This window comes from Anabas testudineus, chromosome 24, assembly GCF_900324465.2.
Source record: "Anabas testudineus chromosome 24, fAnaTes1.2, whole genome shotgun sequence".
Classification (NCBI taxonomy): domain Eukaryota; kingdom Metazoa; phylum Chordata; class Actinopteri; order Anabantiformes; family Anabantidae; genus Anabas; species Anabas testudineus.
In genome coordinates, this window is record NC_046632.1 from 8,461,959 (window position 1) to 8,482,314 (window position 20,356).

Genomic DNA, 20,356 nt, shown 5'->3' on the forward strand with positions numbered 1-20,356 from the left:
GTATTTTGCCCATTATTTCTATTGTCTCCCCCACAATTTCTAAGATGCACATAAGTACTTGAAAGAACTAAAGTAAAAGTTGCGCACGCATTTCTAATCATAGAAATCTGTTGCACAGACTTTGCATCATTTCCTCTTCTCTTATCAGAAGAGGAGCAAATTCTTCTGAGATGCACTTGGCCTTGGTCAATTGCAGGTCCCTGATTTAGGAGGTTTGTAGAGTCCAAAAGGTCTTAGCTGCCCCCCCCTGGTATAGAAGAACAGGAAAACTGCTGGCATTGAGCAGCACCAACAGATCAACACAAGTATTACAAGTGCAGGGTTTAGGATGAGGGAGCTTGTGCAAATTTAAATGAAAAGAACACAAAAAAACTAAGTAAAGTAAGTTACAGGCATATGATATATACTGTGGTATGTATGTGTAAATCATATTCTATTTGAAGTTCATTTCTGCATGATTCAATACTATTTTCGGCAACACAGGACTGAATGTAAGATGTTAATGATATAAAATATTTGCGTGGGTTCACTCACAGAGTGAGAAACAAGATGCTTTCACAACTTTATAAGTAAAGTATAAAAACAGCAAAAAATTATTCAAGTAATAATACACTTGACTTTACCACCTTTACATCACAGGTCATGAAATGTTAATACTCCTTTGTAATTATTAATTCCAGTTTGAGTTAATACAAAAGCTCGACCATTCATCAGGTCAGAAAAAGACATTGTAACATAAAAGACTTTGAGTCACGTGATCACTTCCATCCATCTTTTCAGACTTTGAACGCACAACTTCATTGTTTAGCAATAACTTTTTAAAGCACAAATGGCTGTAAACTAAACATGTTTTAGCTTGAGCTACATGTCATTTAATGCATGCACTAAAAGAAGGTTCCACTAAAATGAAGATAACGCCTTTCAAACCTCAATCAATCTCTATTTCTCTGTATTTTATTTGTTAGAAATGACTTCATACCTGTGTGACTCGACTGGCACATTTTCTTGCTCTTCTTCGATCAGTGTACTCTCTCTGTCCTGACATACAGCTGACATACCATGGATTATTTCTGAATTCATGCTGTTCCAACTGTGACCACCTACGTGCCGCCCCCACCATCCGTGTTTGGACATACATTGGACAGCCTGAGCTTCTGAACGTCATTTCGTGCTACATTCAGAGTTTTGACATGCAATTAAAAAAGTCTACCCAAGAGATTGTGCAGGGTCACCTGGGACTAAATACTTACTACACATAGGAAGTGTCTGACTTCATTTTGACATCTTCACACTGTGCATACTTTATAGTTCAGTTTTGGTTTCATTTGGATCACATTTCTCCTCTTTAATCTGCATGTTTCCCTGGAAACTGTCACAACCTTTATCCACAGGCCCTGCACTGATCTGCATTATTGCTCAAGGACCTGTGAGGTTCTTAGTTTCATTCATATCTGATTCGTAGCACTGGCTGCACACTTGTACCTTCTTTATTGGTTTTGACTGGTTCTTCCAGGAAGGATGTGCAAGGTTTCTTGTCTTGTCTGTTTTGTGCCAAGGTTGATTATTTGCACTCCTTGTGTCCTTTGTTTCGATTTCTGACCATGGTTTTAACTTTGGATGCAATACTGATGGTAAATTCCCAACGCATGTAATGTTGTGAGCTGAGATCAAAGTTATATTTAAGGACGTCATACACAGCACTTGGAAAATAGTGTCCTGCCTTCTTTTCAGTTACAAATTTATATATTTCACTACAGCTCTAGTCAATAGTTCAAGTCCAGTTTCCTTTGTCTACTGATTTTGATGTCACATCTTGGTCAAATTAGATTTAGCCAGCTCCACTATTCTGCTTTTTTGTCTTTAGTTTTACCACCTTGGCAGTGTGGTACTTTCTGTTTTCTATCGTTTCCTTTCTTTCTCCTGTCAGCACAGCAGATACAACTTATAGTTTACTTACACATCCAGGATCTCTTTGAGAACATGGCTGTCCAGTTTATCTTTTGGATTTGCTCAATCTGACTAACCCACAACTTCCAGAGCCATAATTCAAGCTAATTTTTCTGTTCATTGTCAGCAGGGGGCCCCACATTTTGGTCTTTGATTGGAGCCTGTGAACAACCAACGCTGGATTCATCCATATCTGGGTTGTTCTGAAAACCATGCACACAGAGGTGGTGTCGTTGTCACACATTGCAGCATTAAACTGCAACAGAAACATACTATCAAACTACGACAGTCGATATCAAGCTTTCAGAGAAAGAATTGGTATTGATCCAGAACCAGTCCTGCCTTAAACTGTCCCAGATTATTGAAGCTGTCGATGGCAGTATCTGTGTGGTTTGCACACACAAATATATTTTATGTTTATATTTTCCCATGTTGTTGGGTACTTTTACCCATAAAGCTCTTACTTTACCAGTACATGTAGGAGTTTTGCTCTGCAATGTACTGCACAGCTCCCAACAACACATTATTTGTGCTTTATCCACTAGCACTGGCACTAGTTTATGAAGCTATCTCTCGATCTTGGCCATAGGTGGAGCTTGGGGCAGGTGATTCACTGAGGAGGTCAAGGCTATGTCTTTGAGACACAACTTTGAATATTTGTTAATGCTTGTTTCCATAGCACTCAGTAATTGAGTCAACATAAGAACTGAAACAATAGCAAAAAGAAAAAAAAATGTAAACAAAAGGTTGACACTTAAAAATCCACCTATCATCTGAACACATGTTCAGATGATAGGTGGATTTGATCTTCTTTTCAGAGGCTTGTTCAAGTCTATGTGTGTGTCCTGTCTGTTAAGAATCCACCAACTGAAATGACTCCAGCAACATTAGTCAAAGGAAAACATGATGAACCTTTAATGAGATGGAATAGTTAGTTAAAGATGTGAGTTGAATCCCTGTGTTGCCATCAAAAAGTTGCAAGATGATACAGAGTTTAACAGAAAGAGGTGTGTGTTGCCATAGTGATGTTAATTGCTTAGTTACCACAGGTTCAAACGGCGATTAGGCTGAGATGCACATGTCAGGGTTGTGGTCAGTTTGTCTTCAGTTTTGTAATAGAGAGTTAGTCGGCAGACTTTGTCACACACACGAGTCTCACAGTACGTTTTGTGTGACTCAGTTTGCTTCCATAGCTTCACTGTTTGAATGAGCTCAAGTTTTCTACATTTTAAAGTAAAATGAGGCATGAAGAGCACAAATTGTGGGAGTCAGAGCAGGTTAGAGAGAAATGTTTGGATGAATCCAGCTGTCTCTCTCCACTCTAGTGTCATTACAACCACTCCTGCTTGCCAACATTTTACTCAATAGAGGCTCATGTATTTCTTAATTTCTGCCTTCCTGACCAAGGCTCCAAGTTGAAACATTTGAAAAGTAAGAATATGATTTGAAATTTGTTTTTCCATAACTACTCTAACCATAGATCCCCTATTTGCTTATGTTTTCTTAAAAACAATGAACACAACAATGAATTCATAAAAAAAAAAAGGAACAGTCTGAGTCTGAACAGCCATCTAGTTTATTTCAGAAAAGAAAATGCTTTTCAGCCAATCACTCAATAGGGGAACTTAAATATTTCATTCAGCTATATCAGAAAAGAAAACCAAAAATCCCACAAATTAGGCATTGCATTAGTGTTTACATCAACCGTCAAGTTATGTACAGTGCAATGGGGGTCTCTTAAAATAAGGAGAGCAACAGCCTCAATAGACCCATTCTCAATAATAACATTACACGACTGGGATACATTGTGTAATGCTGGCATTTTGACATGTTTTGATATCCATCAAGTAAGTTATTTATGAGATATGTATATATATTTATGTCTGAGCGGAAATGAAAACTTGAACTTGTGTTTATTGGATGAAGACTTTGTATCTGAAAATTTACTTATTTATTCTTCTCTTTGATTTCACAGTTAAGTGATGTGGCGGTTTGTTTAAAAAGCTCTGAAAAGCTGGTTGGGCAGATATCCCAGGTGGAGGAAGGAGGTTTGGGCTTCTCTCTCGAGGGTTGCTAGCTCCTGGACTGTTGGGGCCAGAACATCCACGTGACCCTTGTAGTTACCACCTGGGTAAAATTAACATGTCTGATGGTCAAGCTCAGCATAAAAGTTGATGTAATAAACATCTATATCTATACTGCCATATCAGGTTATAATGCTATATGAGGTAATTATACATATTAACTGATCGGTTGCTGCTGCTGGAGTCATGTCTTAGGCAGTTAGTGGCTTTATTTTCCGTTCTTCTTTCACTCTTACCTCCCAATGCTCTGCGCTGACCATAGGTGACCTTTCCATCAAACTCATCCACAGGTACTTTTATGTCGGACTCGCACTGGGTGATGGTGCATTTAAGATGCTCCTCAATTTCTGACAGGAGCTGGGATCAGAGAACAAGGATGCTGGATTGTTATAGGGACAAAAGTGTGTGTGCTTCTGCTATAGAAACTAGGGTTTCACCATAAATGTAGTAGATTAAACACCTGACACACCCTGCAAACCGAAGGGCGACTCTTCTGCCAAGATAACAAATGCCTAAATCTCCTGCTCATTAAAATAAGCCCTCGAATGAATCTGTGACTATGTCATAATTCAAACAGAACATTTTATCTGCTGCTCCAGCTTTAATCAATTTGAGTCTTTGTTCACCTCCTTCTCATTGTACCAGATGGTGCAACCTCCATCCTCCTTAAGTCGGGTGTTGTAGCAACCTCTGCCTCGGTTTGGGCAAACATGGTACCAAACCTGCAAACACGGAAAGATTTGTGTCAACTCAGCTTCTGCATGATTAAACTATGCTTAATAAAAATGAGTAATTAGTGTATTTCTGTCATCCAGCCTACCTTCTCCTTCTCCATAGCAACCAAGGAGATGGCCAAACCCATTCTGAAAGTTAAAAGTGTTTATTGCCTTTAAGTAAAATATTGTGAGACAAAAATCACGTAACATAAGAATAATTCCGACTCTTCACACGTCCCTAACACACACACACACACACACACACACACACACACACACACACACACACACACACACACACACACTGTATACCGATACTTACCTTTCAGCTCTTCCAACTCTGCCAATACGATGCACATAATTCTGTTTCTCATCTGGCAAGGTGACATTAATAACTGGGGGAGGAAAAAAAACAAAACTTCTACAACTAGTGCTAGAAATGGACACGAATACAATAAACAAAATACCTCTTTTAGAAAGTTAATGTAGTTTTATAATTTTCTTACCATAAGGAACTCCGTGAATGTCAATTCCTCTGGCGGCAACATCCGTACAGATCAGGAGCCTCACTTCTTTTCTCTGCAAACAAACATGACTGTCAAATACTGTTTAATAGGGTAAACAGTATTGTAGTCAGACAACATTGATTAAGTTCTTAATTGTGTTACCTTGAAGCGCTCCAAATTATTTTTCCGCTCATTGGGCTTACGGTCACCATGGAGACAAACACAAGAAAACTGGTGGCCTCTACTGTCTGGACCTTAAGAAAAAGACCAACACTGAGTGAGGATTATAGTTGTTGAATCTAAAGACACTTCTTGCATAGATTGTTTCTGTTTTTGTGTGCTGAGATGCCCCCTACTTTCAAAGCTTCTGCCTTTTCATGGCTGAATGTACTATCTACTAAGTACTAAGTACTATCTACATGGCACTGATGCCGCCTACCTCCTCCTTGCTGGATGAAGTACTGTTCCATGTTATCGCAGTCGATCTTGGTGCGACAGAAGATTATGGCCTGGTCCATCTTGTGTTCTTTGATGGCCCTAACTGTGTACTCGCCCTTCAGCATTTTGATGGCCTCTGACCACATTTCTAAAATGCACAGATACACATTTTTGCCATCAAGGCCTTGTTCATGACTATGTAAGGATAATGCCAAATTGACATCTTTGTATGACATTTAAAACCTTCTTGAGGTACATCTAATAAAAACAGTTGATCTGACAAATCATAACGTGATTAGAGGGCTAATTACCTGCAGTATTAGCTCCTGGTCTGGTGTTGTCTTTGGCGTGAACTTCATCAGTCTAGTCACAGAAAAAAACAAAACAGAGCAGAGGAAGAAAAGCATCAATACACTGACAAACCTTCATTCTGATAAGCAGGTTTGAAATATAGCAAAATTTACCAACATAATACTCAACACTGATGCTTCTTCTCCCTTTAAGTGTGTCCCTGTGAAGAACATGGAACTCACCCGGATGTGGTTCTTGCCCAGGCGCTCCCACAGATGGTCAGACTTAGGATTAACAGGCACGACCACATGATGGACAGTCTCTGGAACAGAGTCCTCCCCCTTAAGGTCCACCCACGTGGGAAAATGCATGATGCGTTCAGACAACTTCTTTACGTCAAATGAATGTAAAGTGGCTGAGCACACAATCACCTGGAGAAAATTTTTTAAATATTATCAACATCAGATGTGTAAACACAGTATGCACGCACAAACAGCCTCTGTGTAATGTTCTGAAGTTACAAAATCTAAACTTTATATAGAAAAAAATAACAATAGCATTATGGATTTGCATTGTTGTGATATAGTTATAATTAGTGCATTGTGCATAGACTGCCGTTTAAAAGAAGTTGGATCATTGTGTTGGGTATTGTTACACATTCAGTGCAACTTAAGTGTTACCTGCAGTCTCTTGCCATCAGAGGTAACCTGTGGGATTTGGTTGTGGATTCTGTTGATGAAATCTGTATATCCAGCTGACAGGAGGCCATCCTGAGGACACAGAATCCAAACAAAAAGGTTAGTGGCATCTGGGCCAGAAATGATAGGAAGTAATCATTATTAAGCAGCATTTGTACATTTTAGACTGTAGACAGTGCCTCTGATTTAACAGGAACTAAGGAGTTTTAAATTGTAATAGATGTGTTGAACTTACACACTCATCCATGACCAGAAAGCGGACTTGTGACAGACTTAGTTTTCCAGTGGATATGAGGTCGTCCAGTCTGCCGGGTGTTCCCACCACAATATCAACCTGATAAACCACAACGTAAGGATGACACACAGAGGGCAGAAATGATGAACAGATTCATTTTCTGTTAGCAACAACTGAACTCGTAACTGAGAAACATTAACTAAAACCAATAAATGTCTGTGTTTGTCACATACCCCCTGCTCCAAGGATGCCATCTGCTCCTTGGCAGCCACACCACCAATCACCAACAGCTCCCTGCAGTGACAGATTAAAACATTTTGCCCAGATTCTGAAATTTTTAACCTGAGCACTGGCTCCACCTGCTGGCCTCAAGTTGGCATTACAATTATACTAAGAAAGAACATACACAGCACACCGAGTAACAAAAAAATTGAAATTATATATTCTGTGGGAAACAGACGTACCTGAGTTTGGGGTTATCCACATATTTCTTAAACTGCTTGACATTGTTTAGAGTTTGCTCAGCTAATTCCTTAGAAGGCTCGATGATTAGGGCTTTAGGTGCGTTGGATGACACCTTCACCTGACTAACTTTAGCAGTGCCTGCAAAAAACAAAGCAACTTTTATCCAAAGCAACTTACAAGGTACAAGGCAAAGGCAGGGTAAGGGTTTTTAAAAATCTGCTTTCAGTACACTGGCTGGAGACATCTGAAATAGAGTTTGAATCCACACACCTGTCTGACTAGACTTGACTGTGTCACTCTCCGGTGCTTGATCCAAAGCAACAAATCCACTCTTTAGTGGATGTTTAAAGTCTTCTCCTCCAAAGTTGAACTTTAGCTCTGCATTCTAAAAGACAAATGAGCAAATATGTATGGTGGCAACCCAGCACCTGTTGGTCTGTTTCCACACTTGTTTTGAAGTGTTTGCTAAAGTTACCTTGAGCACACAGGAAGCAAAGAAAGGCTGATTCCTCAGATTTTGAGGGATCTCAAAAGCCAAACCCAAGTCATTACCTGGAAGAGGAAAACAAATACAAAGGAGGAAGAAATATAAATAATTGATATTTCCCTTTAACCACAGAGATCTTTCATAATTGTGATACTGATAAATTATAGCTAGTGAGAACGCACCATTTTTGGTGAAGGAAATTTGGCCTTTCTCTAGATCCAGGTAGCATCCAATAGTGTCATGCATAGTAAACTCCTGCAAAGAAGCAACGTAACACATTTGTAAATGATCCTTACTTTTATTTGAATACTATGGTCATACACTAACTGTTACCTCTCCATAGCTGTCAAACTGCTTGTTGTTGGATTTCTTTCCAGTCCCTCCAAATCCAAAACCATATTTGTCAGTTCCTGTAAAAAACAAAAGGTCAAGATTGATTATTCTTTTTATTATTTCTTTTAGAAAAAGAAGATACTTTTTCAGTGTAAAGATCATGAAAAGCAGGACAGCATACCTAAATCCAGCGCAGCCTGACTGGTTGACCAGCCAACCCGACACAGACCCTGATCATGGCAGGTCACCTCATAACAGAACTTCCCTGGACAATGAAAGGCATGTTTTCACTGTATTTACTTTGTTCCCTATGAAATGCACATACTGTATTGAGTGAATCTCAACCATCATCATCAACTTTTATTCATTACACACCTTTGGTGACTCCTTTTGTAGAGCGACAGCCATGCCACTCTTTAAACTCCCTGCTCTGGCAGCACAGTCCATCTGGACCAATTGCTGTACAGGTAGAAACAAAAAGTGACAATGACGAGAGGCTATGAAAGACATGTGTACCATTAAAACATGTTAATCTAATGCCCCATGCTGTGATGTATAACTACTACTTTTTCAGCTCTTACCGAAAGCAGGACTGCGGTCATAAGGATTCATCTGCCAAGTATTAAATACTGAGATAAAAAAACAAAACAAAAGGAGGTCAAACATCTGCAGAGCACAGACTACTGCTTTTAAGGTGGGTGATACAGAAAAAAAGAGTTCTGTCTGTTATTATATACATATTTTTAGTGGCATATTGGCCACACATATAAAGTGGTTCTCACTAGCTCCTCCAGTCTTGACAGAGGCCCTTCCCTTCTTGCCCTCCTGCTGATCCTTCAGGGTTTCATACACGATCTGGATCAGTGGGATACTAAAGGCCTGAAGAAAAGAACATTTTACTACTGTAGACTTTTTGAAATCATGTTTAAATGTGCCTTCAAAACAAGTTAAATGTTAACTGCAGAGATAAATTTGTGTTTTAAAACAACACTGTACTTACTCCTGTTTTACCACTTCCAGTTTCTGCTGCCTACAAAAGGAAAAGATTTGTAAATTAGTGTGCAAATCTTGAGTTTGAGACGTACAGACAAAAAAACACAACTTACCATAAGTACATCTCCTCCACCAAGAATAAGGGGGATGGACTCTGCCTGGATGTCAGTGGGTAGCCTGAAATTCAATGATTTAAACAAATGAGTTCAGTGTCGACCATTACTGGCTCACAGTGAGAGCTAACAGGTAAAAACATTATGAAGAACTGTAACACTAAAGGCAGGAGTGGGTGTTATTATTATACAGAGGTTTGTAGGCAGACTTACAGCCAGTCCATCTCTTCAACAGCCTGAGCGATCTCAGGCATAACTCCCATTTCTGTGAAACAAGAAATATTTCATGCTTCCGTATGCGTATGCAGATTTAAAAGTGGTTTAATGTTGACGTAAATTATGAGGGGCAGTGTTAATATAAAGAAGTTAACATCAATTTCTTACCAGAAAACGCTGCCATTACTGCTGCTACGAGTGCAACGCAACCGGATGTGCGATGCAACGTGTTCAGCCGACAGACCCAGCAGCCTCAGGAACAATAATATTGGTTCCGGGTAGTTAAATAGTATTTTAAAAAAGTACAACCATATAACCTTACAAGCTTACAGTGTGAATTTGAGAAACACGCATTTCTGTGATTTCATCATGTATGCAACATCAGGACATTGAATCGTTTCAATTCGATCATTTTCTCAACGTGCTTCCGGACATATTTTGTCCTGTGCTGACCACCGTAGACTTTTGACAGCTGCTCGACGCAAACATGGCTGAAGAAAGTCTGATTGAAGGCGAAGATGAAAACATTTTATACGATTTACTTGTTATTACTGAATGGCCACCAGAGACAGATACTCAGGTTAGTGGGACTTCCACTTTTATTCATTTTTAGTCCACCCTGTAGGCTTTGTGTTAAATATGTATTCGTAGAAATGGATGCCGAAAGTCAATTATGCTAAGTTCCATGGGTTCAGCCGCTCAGAGCCACGTAGCACATAACTATTACATAGACACCGCTGTTTGTTGGACAGCTACAATCTCACAGTTTCACATGACAGTGTAGTGTTTTTGTTGTGGTTTTTGTAGACGTGCACTGAACTCGTCAGGTTTGCAGGAGGAAACACTGAAAGTCACTTCAGCTAGCTAGCCTTACGGTGTATTTTCTATTTCAAACTAAGGTTAAACACTAATAAAACGTATACAAGATGACGTGAATCAATGGTTATTCGATTTCCGAGCCATTATACGTAATTAATAAAATAAAGATTTGTTTTTTTGAGAAATGATTAGCTCACCTGTTACTTTATCATTTGTAACATTTGCAGTTGCGAGGAAACAAGGAGCACAGTACTTCACTAATTGCAAAAGCGGTGACAGGTAAGTTGTGCTTTTGTAGCTACAGCTACATGTATTATTAAAAGGGAAATATCTGCCTCATCGCTAAATATATATTTGGTACCAGATCACGAGCATAACTGTTTTCCAAGTTGTTAGTGATCACTCTTAAAATAATAAAAAAAAAAAAAAAATGCTGGACAACTTCTGGTTTGCAACATGTCAACCTTCATATTTATCTTGTGTGTTTTCTCACTTTGCTGCCAAGTAGGTTAGAAAAGCACTGTAAAGATTTATACCACAATGGACAAAAGGCAACAGAAACTATTAAGACTGTATCTTAACTAGAGTTAATTTCAGTATGAGCATGACTGTTATTATAGCAGCGTGTCTGTTTGTTGAAGAAAAACATTTTGTCTGTCTTCTAAATATGTGATACAGTAACTACCCTGATTACCAAAATAAGGTATTACCACATGTTTATTGTAATTATGCACCATAACCTGAACTATGATACATTTCTTTTAGGTCCATTCCGCATAATCCTTCAATATTTGTGGTACAGGTAAGTTTATCAGCCTACTTTCCAAATCTAGGTGGGTTTATGGAATAAAGTCTGTCTAGCACTATCTGCTACATAACAGTGGTCAAAATAGAAATATATTTATTTTATAAGTTGGTTTTTTTTTGTGTTGTTAAATCAGTGTGAGTTTGAAAATAACAACCTCGCTCAGCTGGCCTTCACTGCACATTATGTGATAGAATGTGTAAGCAGATGGCCGGATGTGACCTGCAGTGAATTCAGTAATGTTTACTTGTATCAAGGCTTGCTTATCCTTTAAGCAGGTGGTCAGCTTGCTATCGATAACCTTGGTAAATATTTAAGAACTCCTGTATCCTTGCTTGTTTTTCATATCTTGTTCTCTTGTAGTAGTTTAAAAATGTTTTATTGGATATAAGGAACTGGACTACCCTGCATTTGGTGTAGTGTTTTCAATTGTTGAGGGACGATGACAGAAATTTCTAAGGATTTTGCTGTGATAATAATGTGTCCATCGTGGCAACTTCACTGATGAAAACAATCCTCAAAAATTATGTGTACCTTTAAATGTGTTTCTAAATTCAATTACAGTGAAATTAAAAACGGTGAAGGTGAAAAAACCCAAATTACAGTGAGATTGCCAACAGCAATATAATCATACATTTGCAGACATTGTTAATATGCCAAAACTAAATTAACTTGATATTGATAGTCACATTAAAAAATTAAAAAGTAAAAAGTATTACTGAGAACAATGAAGTTCTGTAACTATATTTTATTCACAAAACGCCCTAAGGCTAAAAGTAGCCCCTTGTTGGCTGTTGTTGAGTTAAAAGAAACTCCTAAAAATAATAAAGGGCTTGTTTTAGGATACAATTTCACCAAGCATACAATGATGAATTTTAAATTTGCCTCAAACCAAAAAAATTATGATTTGATGTTATATGTTTTATATGTGTTTGTGAGAATAATTCCTCTCACCTTAATTTTGGTTGTTTTATTCACCTAAATAAATAATAAAAGGAGTTTTCATGGACATAGTTATTGACTGATAACCTCTGGACTGTGTCTATATTTTTGTTTTTGTTTTTATGGAATATATTTTTCAAGCGTTACTTAAAAGACAAGAGGTTTTATTGAATTCAAAATAATGATCTAATGTAATTAGCTAATGATACATAATCCTAGATCCTTTTTCATGGTTTTATGTGTTTATTTTATTTACTTATCATTCACTTCACTGGCTAGTCACTTGTCATTCAGTCACTGTAGACACAGTCAGTTAATTTATTCTGGAGCGTAATGCCACAGGACTGCAGCTCAACTCAGTCCCTCAGTTGTTATCAAATGTTTTGTGAAAAATAATCCTCTGACTTTTTTATGTGTTTGATTCTGTGAACCTCAGCCCCTCCAGTTCGTCTGTGCCCCATGGTCTTGTCCGCCTAGCAAACAAACAGATCAACTGGCAGCTGGTGCTGGCAAGGTACAAGACACACACACGCACACACACACTCACTCCGATCAATACATGAACGTGGGCTACTTTGTTGCTGACATAAAATAAGCATTCCCCTCTCCTGGTTTTCTCTCCCTTTGCGTATCCCCTCAACCAATCATTTAATTGTACTCATTACCTCAGACAAACCAAGTAGAAAGGCAGTTTTTAATTGGCTATTGATTCAACTGTGTTAGACAGAGTTAAGCGTGGTCAATTGATGCTTTGGATGTCCATTAGTTTGATGTGCTGGATCCTTTCATTTTATTTCTATCCTCCTCTCTTTCTGATTTCATTCCCTGGGAAACTATATTTGCTCTGATTAAAGCTCCAAATTGTTATTGCACCCTATGCCTTTATTCCAGTTTTTCACATCTCTAACTGATGTGCTACACACACTCATATAAAACATTTCTTTTGTTCATTGTCACCAGTGTTATCACCTTATTCCATTCCTGCTTGTATTTATATTATTCATAATGACATTTGTTTACTTACTTTTCCCTGATTTGTTCCTCTCACCCTCTGCTCTGTGTTGTCTCTCATGTCTTATTTTATTTTTATTGTATATTCCTGACCATTGTCTTCGTTTTCCCCACAGTAATGGCAAACTCTTGGCAGTGGTTCAGGACCAGTGTGTGGAGATTAGGTAATTATTTAACTCCATTCCACTGTTTGAGACACACTGTCTCAGACAGTGCAAATTATAGAAAGCCTTTTAATTAATGGACTAATTTATCACATCTCCCTCTTTAAAAAGAGCTGCAGACTCGACATGTATCTAACTATTTTCTCAGCACGATCAGTACCAGTAGAATTGGTTGAAAAGGGTTATGTGACATCCTTTAGGTACTTAATGGAAAATAAAATGTTTGTTTTAAAAATACCAGTATAACTACAAATGTTTTCTCGTACGGTTGTGTGTGTGTGTGTGTGTGTGTGTGTGTGTGTGTGTGTGTGTGTGTGTGTGTGTGTGTGTGTGTGTGTGTTTGGGGGAGGGCATAAAGAAAGAGACCAAAGCAGCTAAACTGAAATGAAGATCAGTAGCAACACACCTGGTATACTGTTATGTCTTTACCTACAGAGCCTTAGAAGAGACAAATTTAACTGTGTGAAGTCTCTGCCCACAGCACTGTTTACCTCATGGCCCTTTGTGTAATTAGAAGTAATTTTCAAACACATATCAGTGTTTAACACCTGAGTGTTATTCTGTTCTTCACTTCACCCAGACTTCTGTTATGTATGACCAGTTGTAATCGAGAGCAATCAAGACTCTCTGCTTTTGCCTCAGCTTGATATTGTGATTTTCTTTTGTGCCTGTGGTTCACACTACTGTTGTTTAATCACAGAGTGTTTTATAGCCTTTCTTCATGGCGTCAGTTGGTGTGAGTGGGTGTTAAGTCAGCTCAAGGCCTTATCCACTGAGCTCTGTTAAGAGTCTGTCTAAACACTGCCTACTCTCAAGGCCCTGTCTGCTTGATCCATTGAGCTACTTTAGTTGGCAGGCTATCAGTGGCTGTTATAACCCACCTTATACCAGGTCATATAAGCCTAGATGTGTGTGTGTGTGTGTGTGTGTGTGTGTGTGTGTGTGTGTGTGTGTGTGTGTGTGTGTGTGTGTGTGTGTGTGTGTGTGTGTGTGTGTGTGTGTGTGTGTGTGTGTGTGTGTGTGTGTGTGTGTGTGTGTTGCTGTGCCCTTGGGTGTGTGTATTCTTGTTGTGCAGTGTAATGTCACTCCTTTTTCACTTTATATCTTTGTGTGTTTGCTCCTCAGGTCGGTGAGAGATGACTTTGGCTCAGTCATTGGAAAGTGCCAGGGTAAGACCCTCTCCACTTGTTTTATCACTCGCATACGGTAAATGACAGATAAATCCCCAAAGCTCACCCCACTAAACACCCACTCTGCTTTATAAATGTGATGGTTATTGCTGTATAGTACTCTGAGCGTATTGTGCTCGTAGCCCTCTATGTTTAAGTTGATCTAGTAGAGTTACGATGTGTGTCCTTGTAAAGTACTCTGTGGTTTTGAGTGATTTATACAGATTGTGTGAGATAATACTATAAAATGTAATGCAGCATAATACAATCCTGGACAATAGAAATACAATTGGTGGAACTCCCTGCCGAAGACCCGAGACTTGCAAAATCAGTTGTGTTTTTTGAATTTTATATTAAAATTTTTGCTTTTAAATTTTTAAAAGCCCTTTAGTAATATCTGTCCTCGTTTACTTGTGTCCCCTTTCTTATCATCTCGGTAGCTGCAGCTATCAAAAAACCAAGTCTACATTTGTACGATAATGTATAGTCTTAATTTACATATTTATAGTTGTGTGTGTGTGTGTATGTGCACACTTTGATTTAGTTTCAAACAGACATATGGACCATGGTGGCTAATTGGAATGAGTGAGAGAGATTGTGAGCAGCATCACAGATAATCACCCTCATCCCCCACACTGCCACTTATTAAATGCCACAGCAAATGGACTGATAAAAAAAAAAAAAAACATCTCAGCTTGATTGTGTAGCTATTAGAACAGCATGCTATGTATATAAGGGTGGTGAGGGCCAAATATTCCGAACTAGAATTAATAAGTTTGGAGGTTTTAAACATCATACTAAATGAAGTTAAACACATTTGCATGTTTATTATTGGTGTTGTTTTTTTTTACTCAACACTAAACTGATAAAAATATTTATAATAGCAGTGGAATAAATAACTATTATAATGTAAAAGAGTTTGTTTGTGGTGATTTGCTTTGGTTGTCAGGTTCAGCAGTGATACCCCTTTTAAGCCACATTTATACACAACAACAATGCCAACAGGCGAGTTAGCATCTGGACAGTGCCAGAGTTTTAATGATTTAATGATTTTGATTTTATGATGCATATACCGGATGAGGATCCCTACATACTAGCAGCACTTGAACAAATCAGGTTTATTTATGGATGAGTTTTATTGCATTTTTCTAAATGTGAGCAGTGAGAGTATAGCCCTATACACCTCAGAATTAACCTTAACTCTTATGCCTTAACACTGTCTCCACCATGTGTGACACAGGATGTTGTACAGTATGCTTTGGACCGTGAGCTGTTCGTTTCCTTTGCCATACTTTTCTCTTCCCATCGTTCTGGTACAAGTTAATCTTGGTTTCATCAGTTCAAAGAATCAGATTCTGGCAAAGTCTAATTCGGCTCTTCCTGTAGTTTTCACCTCTTCTTCACTTTTGTAGATGTTTTGAAGGTTTTTTCCGAGAAAATGATTCATGGCGATACTCTGCAGTCTCTCTCACAACATACAACACTACATAAATTGGCTGAAAGTAGCAGCTGAACTGCACGGCTGATTGTGAAATTAAATAGAAACGACATCAGAATTATTTAAGAGAAACCGTTATTACTAAAAGTCTACACATAAAGGGCTTGGAACTTTCTTTTTTTATTCCTATTTTCTGCACATGTATTTATTCTCACGCACGCACACACACACACACACACACACACACACACACACACACACACACACACACACACACACACACACACTGCCCCAAACACATCACAAAAACAAAACAAAGACTCACAAAAAATGTCGGAATGAAACCGTTGCGGCTTTTGTCAATATTTTCTCTCTCCACAGCTTGCCTTGGTCCTTATCCTTTTTAAAACCTCTTTTCTTCTCTTTTTTTTTTGTCATCTTTCCCACCCTTTCTCTAAAACTATATTTGTTCTGCTCTGGCTAGCCACCATTGTGGGCCGTTGTTCTAATAGTGCAGTTCACAGTGTGGATAACAGTAGCCTCTGGGTCCATGTAAACCCCAGCCTCCCTCCTCTTTTTCATTCCATTTTGCCTCTCCTTTTCATTTTACTTTTACTTCATTTCATTTCACAGAGATTTCTCCTAATGGATTTTGCTGTGATCCTGCCTTTAATGGCATTTGCTTTTAATGGAGGAGTGTGTGTGTGTGTGTGTGTGTGTGTGTGTGTGTATATATATCCCATTGCTCCTTCCTGTTTGGTGCATCCACACCTGTGTATAACTGTCTGTCTCTTTCTCCCTCACCCCCCTCCCTCCCCGTCTGCTCTTGTTACAGTGAAGTCGTCTCCCGCCCGCGTACATAATTCATAAGTGTTGAGCTCTGATAAATACATGTGCAAGGCTTTAGATAGAAGGCTTCTGTTGGGTCCTTGGGTGTAATTTTCCACAACTTCCGCCCCCACCATCCCCTAGCAGGGGGAAAAAAAAAAAAAACAGGACAGTAGCATCCAATTTTCCAGCTCTCCAAAAAAGCCATCTATGTGGAAATGGAGCCTTCTCGGCTGCAGAACAACATACTGTATACAATTCATAATGCAATGGAGGTAGTGTGAGAGTGGAATAGAAAAAAAGGATTGAAATAGGAAGCAAAAAAGCCACAACAACAAGAGGAGAACAGAGGACACACTTGGTACCTATGGTTCTCATAATGGCTCAATGTTCTTGTCTGCTCCTCAGACAAGAGTCTCAAAGGTGTGTTAAATTGTCTATTCCTGAGGTGCTCTACAATACTTAGGGCTTTAAGTTTGGGAAGCTGTTATTTCTCTCTGTAGGTGCTGGAGTCATTGTTTCTCACTCTTTCTTTCAGCGCTCTTTTGTTCTCTCTCTCTCTCCCTCACTCTCTGTCTGTCTCGCCTCCCACTTCTTCCCTTTGTTCTTCATTTAAAATTCTAGTCATACAATATCCAACGCCTCCATTCGTTTGCAGTATTGCCCACCAGGGGTTGCAGCAGCATACCTCAGCCAAGAAATTCAATACAATAAACGCCAATAGCACTGTTATGTGATATCAACAAAAACATAACTTCCTTTTCATAACTTTATTACAGACACAGCACCCATGGTGGCATATTATGATTTACACTGTTCTCCAAATGCAAAAATCGGAGCCTATAATAAACATTGGACCTGCAGATTTAAATATTCTACTCCGCAATGAGATGGTGCTCATGCTTGTACAAAAAAAGTCTTTTCAGGTATTCAAAACAGATTTGGGATCAGAGGCCTGCCTGACTGCCCCACTTCTTCAATCAGAGGGAAATATGACATGGGAGCCTTGAGAAAGCGCCAGCAGGCAGGGATGTGCTTTATCACAGTGATATGGTTACATTCACAGAGCTGCTGAGCCAGCAGATTGTTGAAACAGTAGCCTGTACTTCAGTAAAAGCTGGATTTATGATCTGCGTTCTCCTCCCCCTTCTTCCTCTCTGCCTGTCTTTTACTCACTGCACCTTTCCCTCGCCTCTCGCCACGAGCGTGCGAGTGAACGTGTGTGCGCGCGTCTCTGGGAGACAATTATTGAGATGTATTACTCTGGCTAACATTCATAGATGAATTGGAAAGGTCCTTAGACACACTGTGTTGATCTATGGTGTTAGCTTTATCCTCCTCCTCCCATCTGTATTCATCACCACAGAACACCAGGGATTATTTGTGGAGAGTTTTCTCATCTTGCTTAATCAGAAACCCTCGGCTTCTGAACCACTGTCATTCTTTTTCTGTTTTGTGTTAATCTGTCACAGTGCCAAAGGACCCAAACCCCCAGTGGCGACGGGTGGCGTGGAGCCATGACTGCACCCTGCTGGCTTACGCTGACAGCACCGGCACTGTGCGCCTTTTCGACCTTATGGGCAGTGAACTCTTTGTCATCCCACCGGTAACCGTGCCAGTCTCTCCTCTTTGGATGTCATAAACAATCTATATCTCCTTTAAGCCATCGCTGTGTTAGTTTTTTTTCCCGGTGCATCCACTGATACTAATTAGAAGTGATTGGGTGTAGCATATGGACACCCAGTATTCATTTGGCTTCTCTTCAATATTATCTCTATTATTTTCCTACACTCTCTCTCACAGAAAACAATATGTTGCAACTAAACTTTCCTTTATCATTTTTTAGTTTGTTATTACAGAATTATACTATAGTACAGCAGACATGACTGTATTTGAATCTTTTTAGTGGTAGAGTTGTGAGACAAGTTGGGCCAGTGTAGCACGTTTGAGCTTCCTATCACCTTTGAAGAAAACATCTACTCGTCACACACTCTGTGCTCTCTTTCTCTGTCACGCCTGCTTTCTAATTCATTGTCTGTTGTTTTTTCTTTTCCCTTCTTTGCTCACAGTGTCCCATTCCTCCTTTCTCCATCTTCATCACCTCTCCTCTTTAATTTTTCACATGCCTCCTGCTCCTCCAGTGTTCCCTTGATCCTCCTCTCCTCTACCATTTCTCTCATCCCTGCATGTCTGTCGCTCAGTATCTCTCCTCGCGCTGCCATTTCAAGTCCATCTGCCATTCCCTGTCACTTTAATGCCCTCAGTGTGCTGCATATCATCATTTGTTCATTTCTATCCATCATTCCTTTTATTCCTCTATCAGCCCTGTCAGGGATGATGAGCGCAAACACTCGGCCTTATCCCCAGCCGCACTCATTTTTCAATGTCTGTGATCCTCATTCCTTTAGTGCCTCTCTTCTTTTGTTATGCATCTGCAGTGTGTGTGCCTCCACACTTATACCAGCACCCTCTGCTCTGCTGTACCGTTTCTCTTGTTTGTCACTGTTAAGTGCACACAACGGTGACTTGCTGCTATTTCTGGAGGAGATGATAAAAAAGTCAATTTGACAGAAAGTGTGCAAGGATGGGAAAAAAAATTAAAATCCACCCATCCCTCCCTCCCCCATGTCTCCTTCCCCCATCTCTCCCACTTCCGCTCTTTGACTTTATCTGTCTGTTATCTGTTGTTCCCTGCCTTCCCTGTCTTATTATTTCCTTACTTAATCACGCTTCTGTCTATTTTATGTTCTTTAACAAATTCTGCTTATGTGATGTGTCTTTGTTGTTTACCCTTGTAAAAACTTGGTGGGTGCACAAACTAATGGATAATCACACATAAAGTATCTCTCTCTGTCTTTTGATTATTTACATTGTTTACCATTCTACGTCAGCTTAACTTTCTTTCTTATCTTGTTCTCTTAATGCAGGTAGCGAGTTTTCCTGGGGATTTTAGTTGCGCAGTGGCAGGCCTGATCTTCCTGGAGTACACAGCCAGTGCTCAGTGGTCAGCTGAGCTCCTTGTTATCACATACGGTGGTGGGCTGAAGAGCTATCTAGTCAGGTGAGAGACGAAACGGTGGTTCCACTAATACACAGAGAAATAAGGCAAATAACAGGATCTTAAAGCTCTTACTCAGTCATAATAGACCTGCAGTAATTCTCAGATTCAGAATTATAGCTGAAGAATGTAATGTATATGCTAGTGCACCCTCTTTCAAATCCTTTTACACAGAAACTCTGAACAGTGGACAGACTCCAGTGCTTTAGCTTTAGCTGAAATATGAAGTTGCTTTAGTTATTTCCAGTTCAATTAACTTTAAACAACTTTGACCTTTCTACTGTCATGAAAACAGTTCAACTACTTTCAGTCCTTCTACACCTGCGTTAACTCCTACGTAAATGTTGGCACAATATACATACACACTAACAATCCAATGCGCTACAGGGCTCAAACTTGAAATTACAATCTGACGTGGCGTTAAGTGATTGCACTTGAACTGATTTCTTCACGCTGTGGCCCTAAGAGACTTCACAACTTTAATTTAAATGGACATTTCAACTGCTTGGAAGAATTTCAACATCTCAGATGCAAATAGCCTTCTTTGCCTCTACTTTCACCTGGTACTGTAATTCAGTGCCACGTTCAGTTACACATTCA

The 20,356-nt window shown here is 39.3% G+C and overlaps 2 protein-coding genes across 2 annotated transcripts in view; one reads left to right on the forward strand and one right to left on the reverse strand.

Moving 5' to 3' along the window:
* Positions 1-3,501: 3,501 nt before the first annotated feature.
* Positions 3,502-9,749, reverse strand: ddx1 (DEAD (Asp-Glu-Ala-Asp) box helicase 1). Its single transcript, XM_026342085.1, has 26 exons — positions 9,691-9,749; positions 9,520-9,571; positions 9,307-9,370; positions 9,201-9,230; positions 8,983-9,079; positions 8,782-8,829; positions 8,576-8,659; positions 8,382-8,465; positions 8,201-8,277; positions 8,050-8,122; positions 7,856-7,932; positions 7,651-7,765; positions 7,380-7,518; positions 7,149-7,209; positions 6,916-7,014; positions 6,663-6,752; positions 6,225-6,413; positions 6,003-6,054; positions 5,693-5,839; positions 5,416-5,507; positions 5,254-5,326; positions 5,070-5,142; positions 4,852-4,894; positions 4,658-4,753; positions 4,268-4,388; positions 3,502-4,074 (listed from the first exon to the last, which is right to left on the reverse strand). Exons 1-26 carry the CDS (start codon positions 9,704-9,706, stop codon positions 3,944-3,946), a joined length of 2,223 nt encoding a protein of 740 aa, XP_026197870.1. The 5' UTR covers positions 9,707-9,749; the 3' UTR covers positions 3,502-3,943.
* A 260-nt stretch (positions 9,750-10,009) lies between these two features.
* Positions 10,010-20,356, forward strand: part of nbas (NBAS subunit of NRZ tethering complex) — a 129,319-nt gene continuing 118,972 nt past the window's right edge. Inside the window, exons 1-8 of the mRNA XM_026341022.1 lie at positions 10,010-10,102; positions 10,569-10,620; positions 11,107-11,143; positions 12,525-12,602; positions 13,216-13,263; positions 14,389-14,432; positions 18,171-18,304; positions 19,626-19,759. Coding sequence (XP_026196807.1) covers positions 10,010-10,102; positions 10,569-10,620; positions 11,107-11,143; positions 12,525-12,602; positions 13,216-13,263; positions 14,389-14,432; positions 18,171-18,304; positions 19,626-19,759 — 620 coding nt within the window. The remainder of the gene's footprint in view (positions 10,103-10,568; positions 10,621-11,106; positions 11,144-12,524; positions 12,603-13,215; positions 13,264-14,388; positions 14,433-18,170; positions 18,305-19,625; positions 19,760-20,356) is intronic.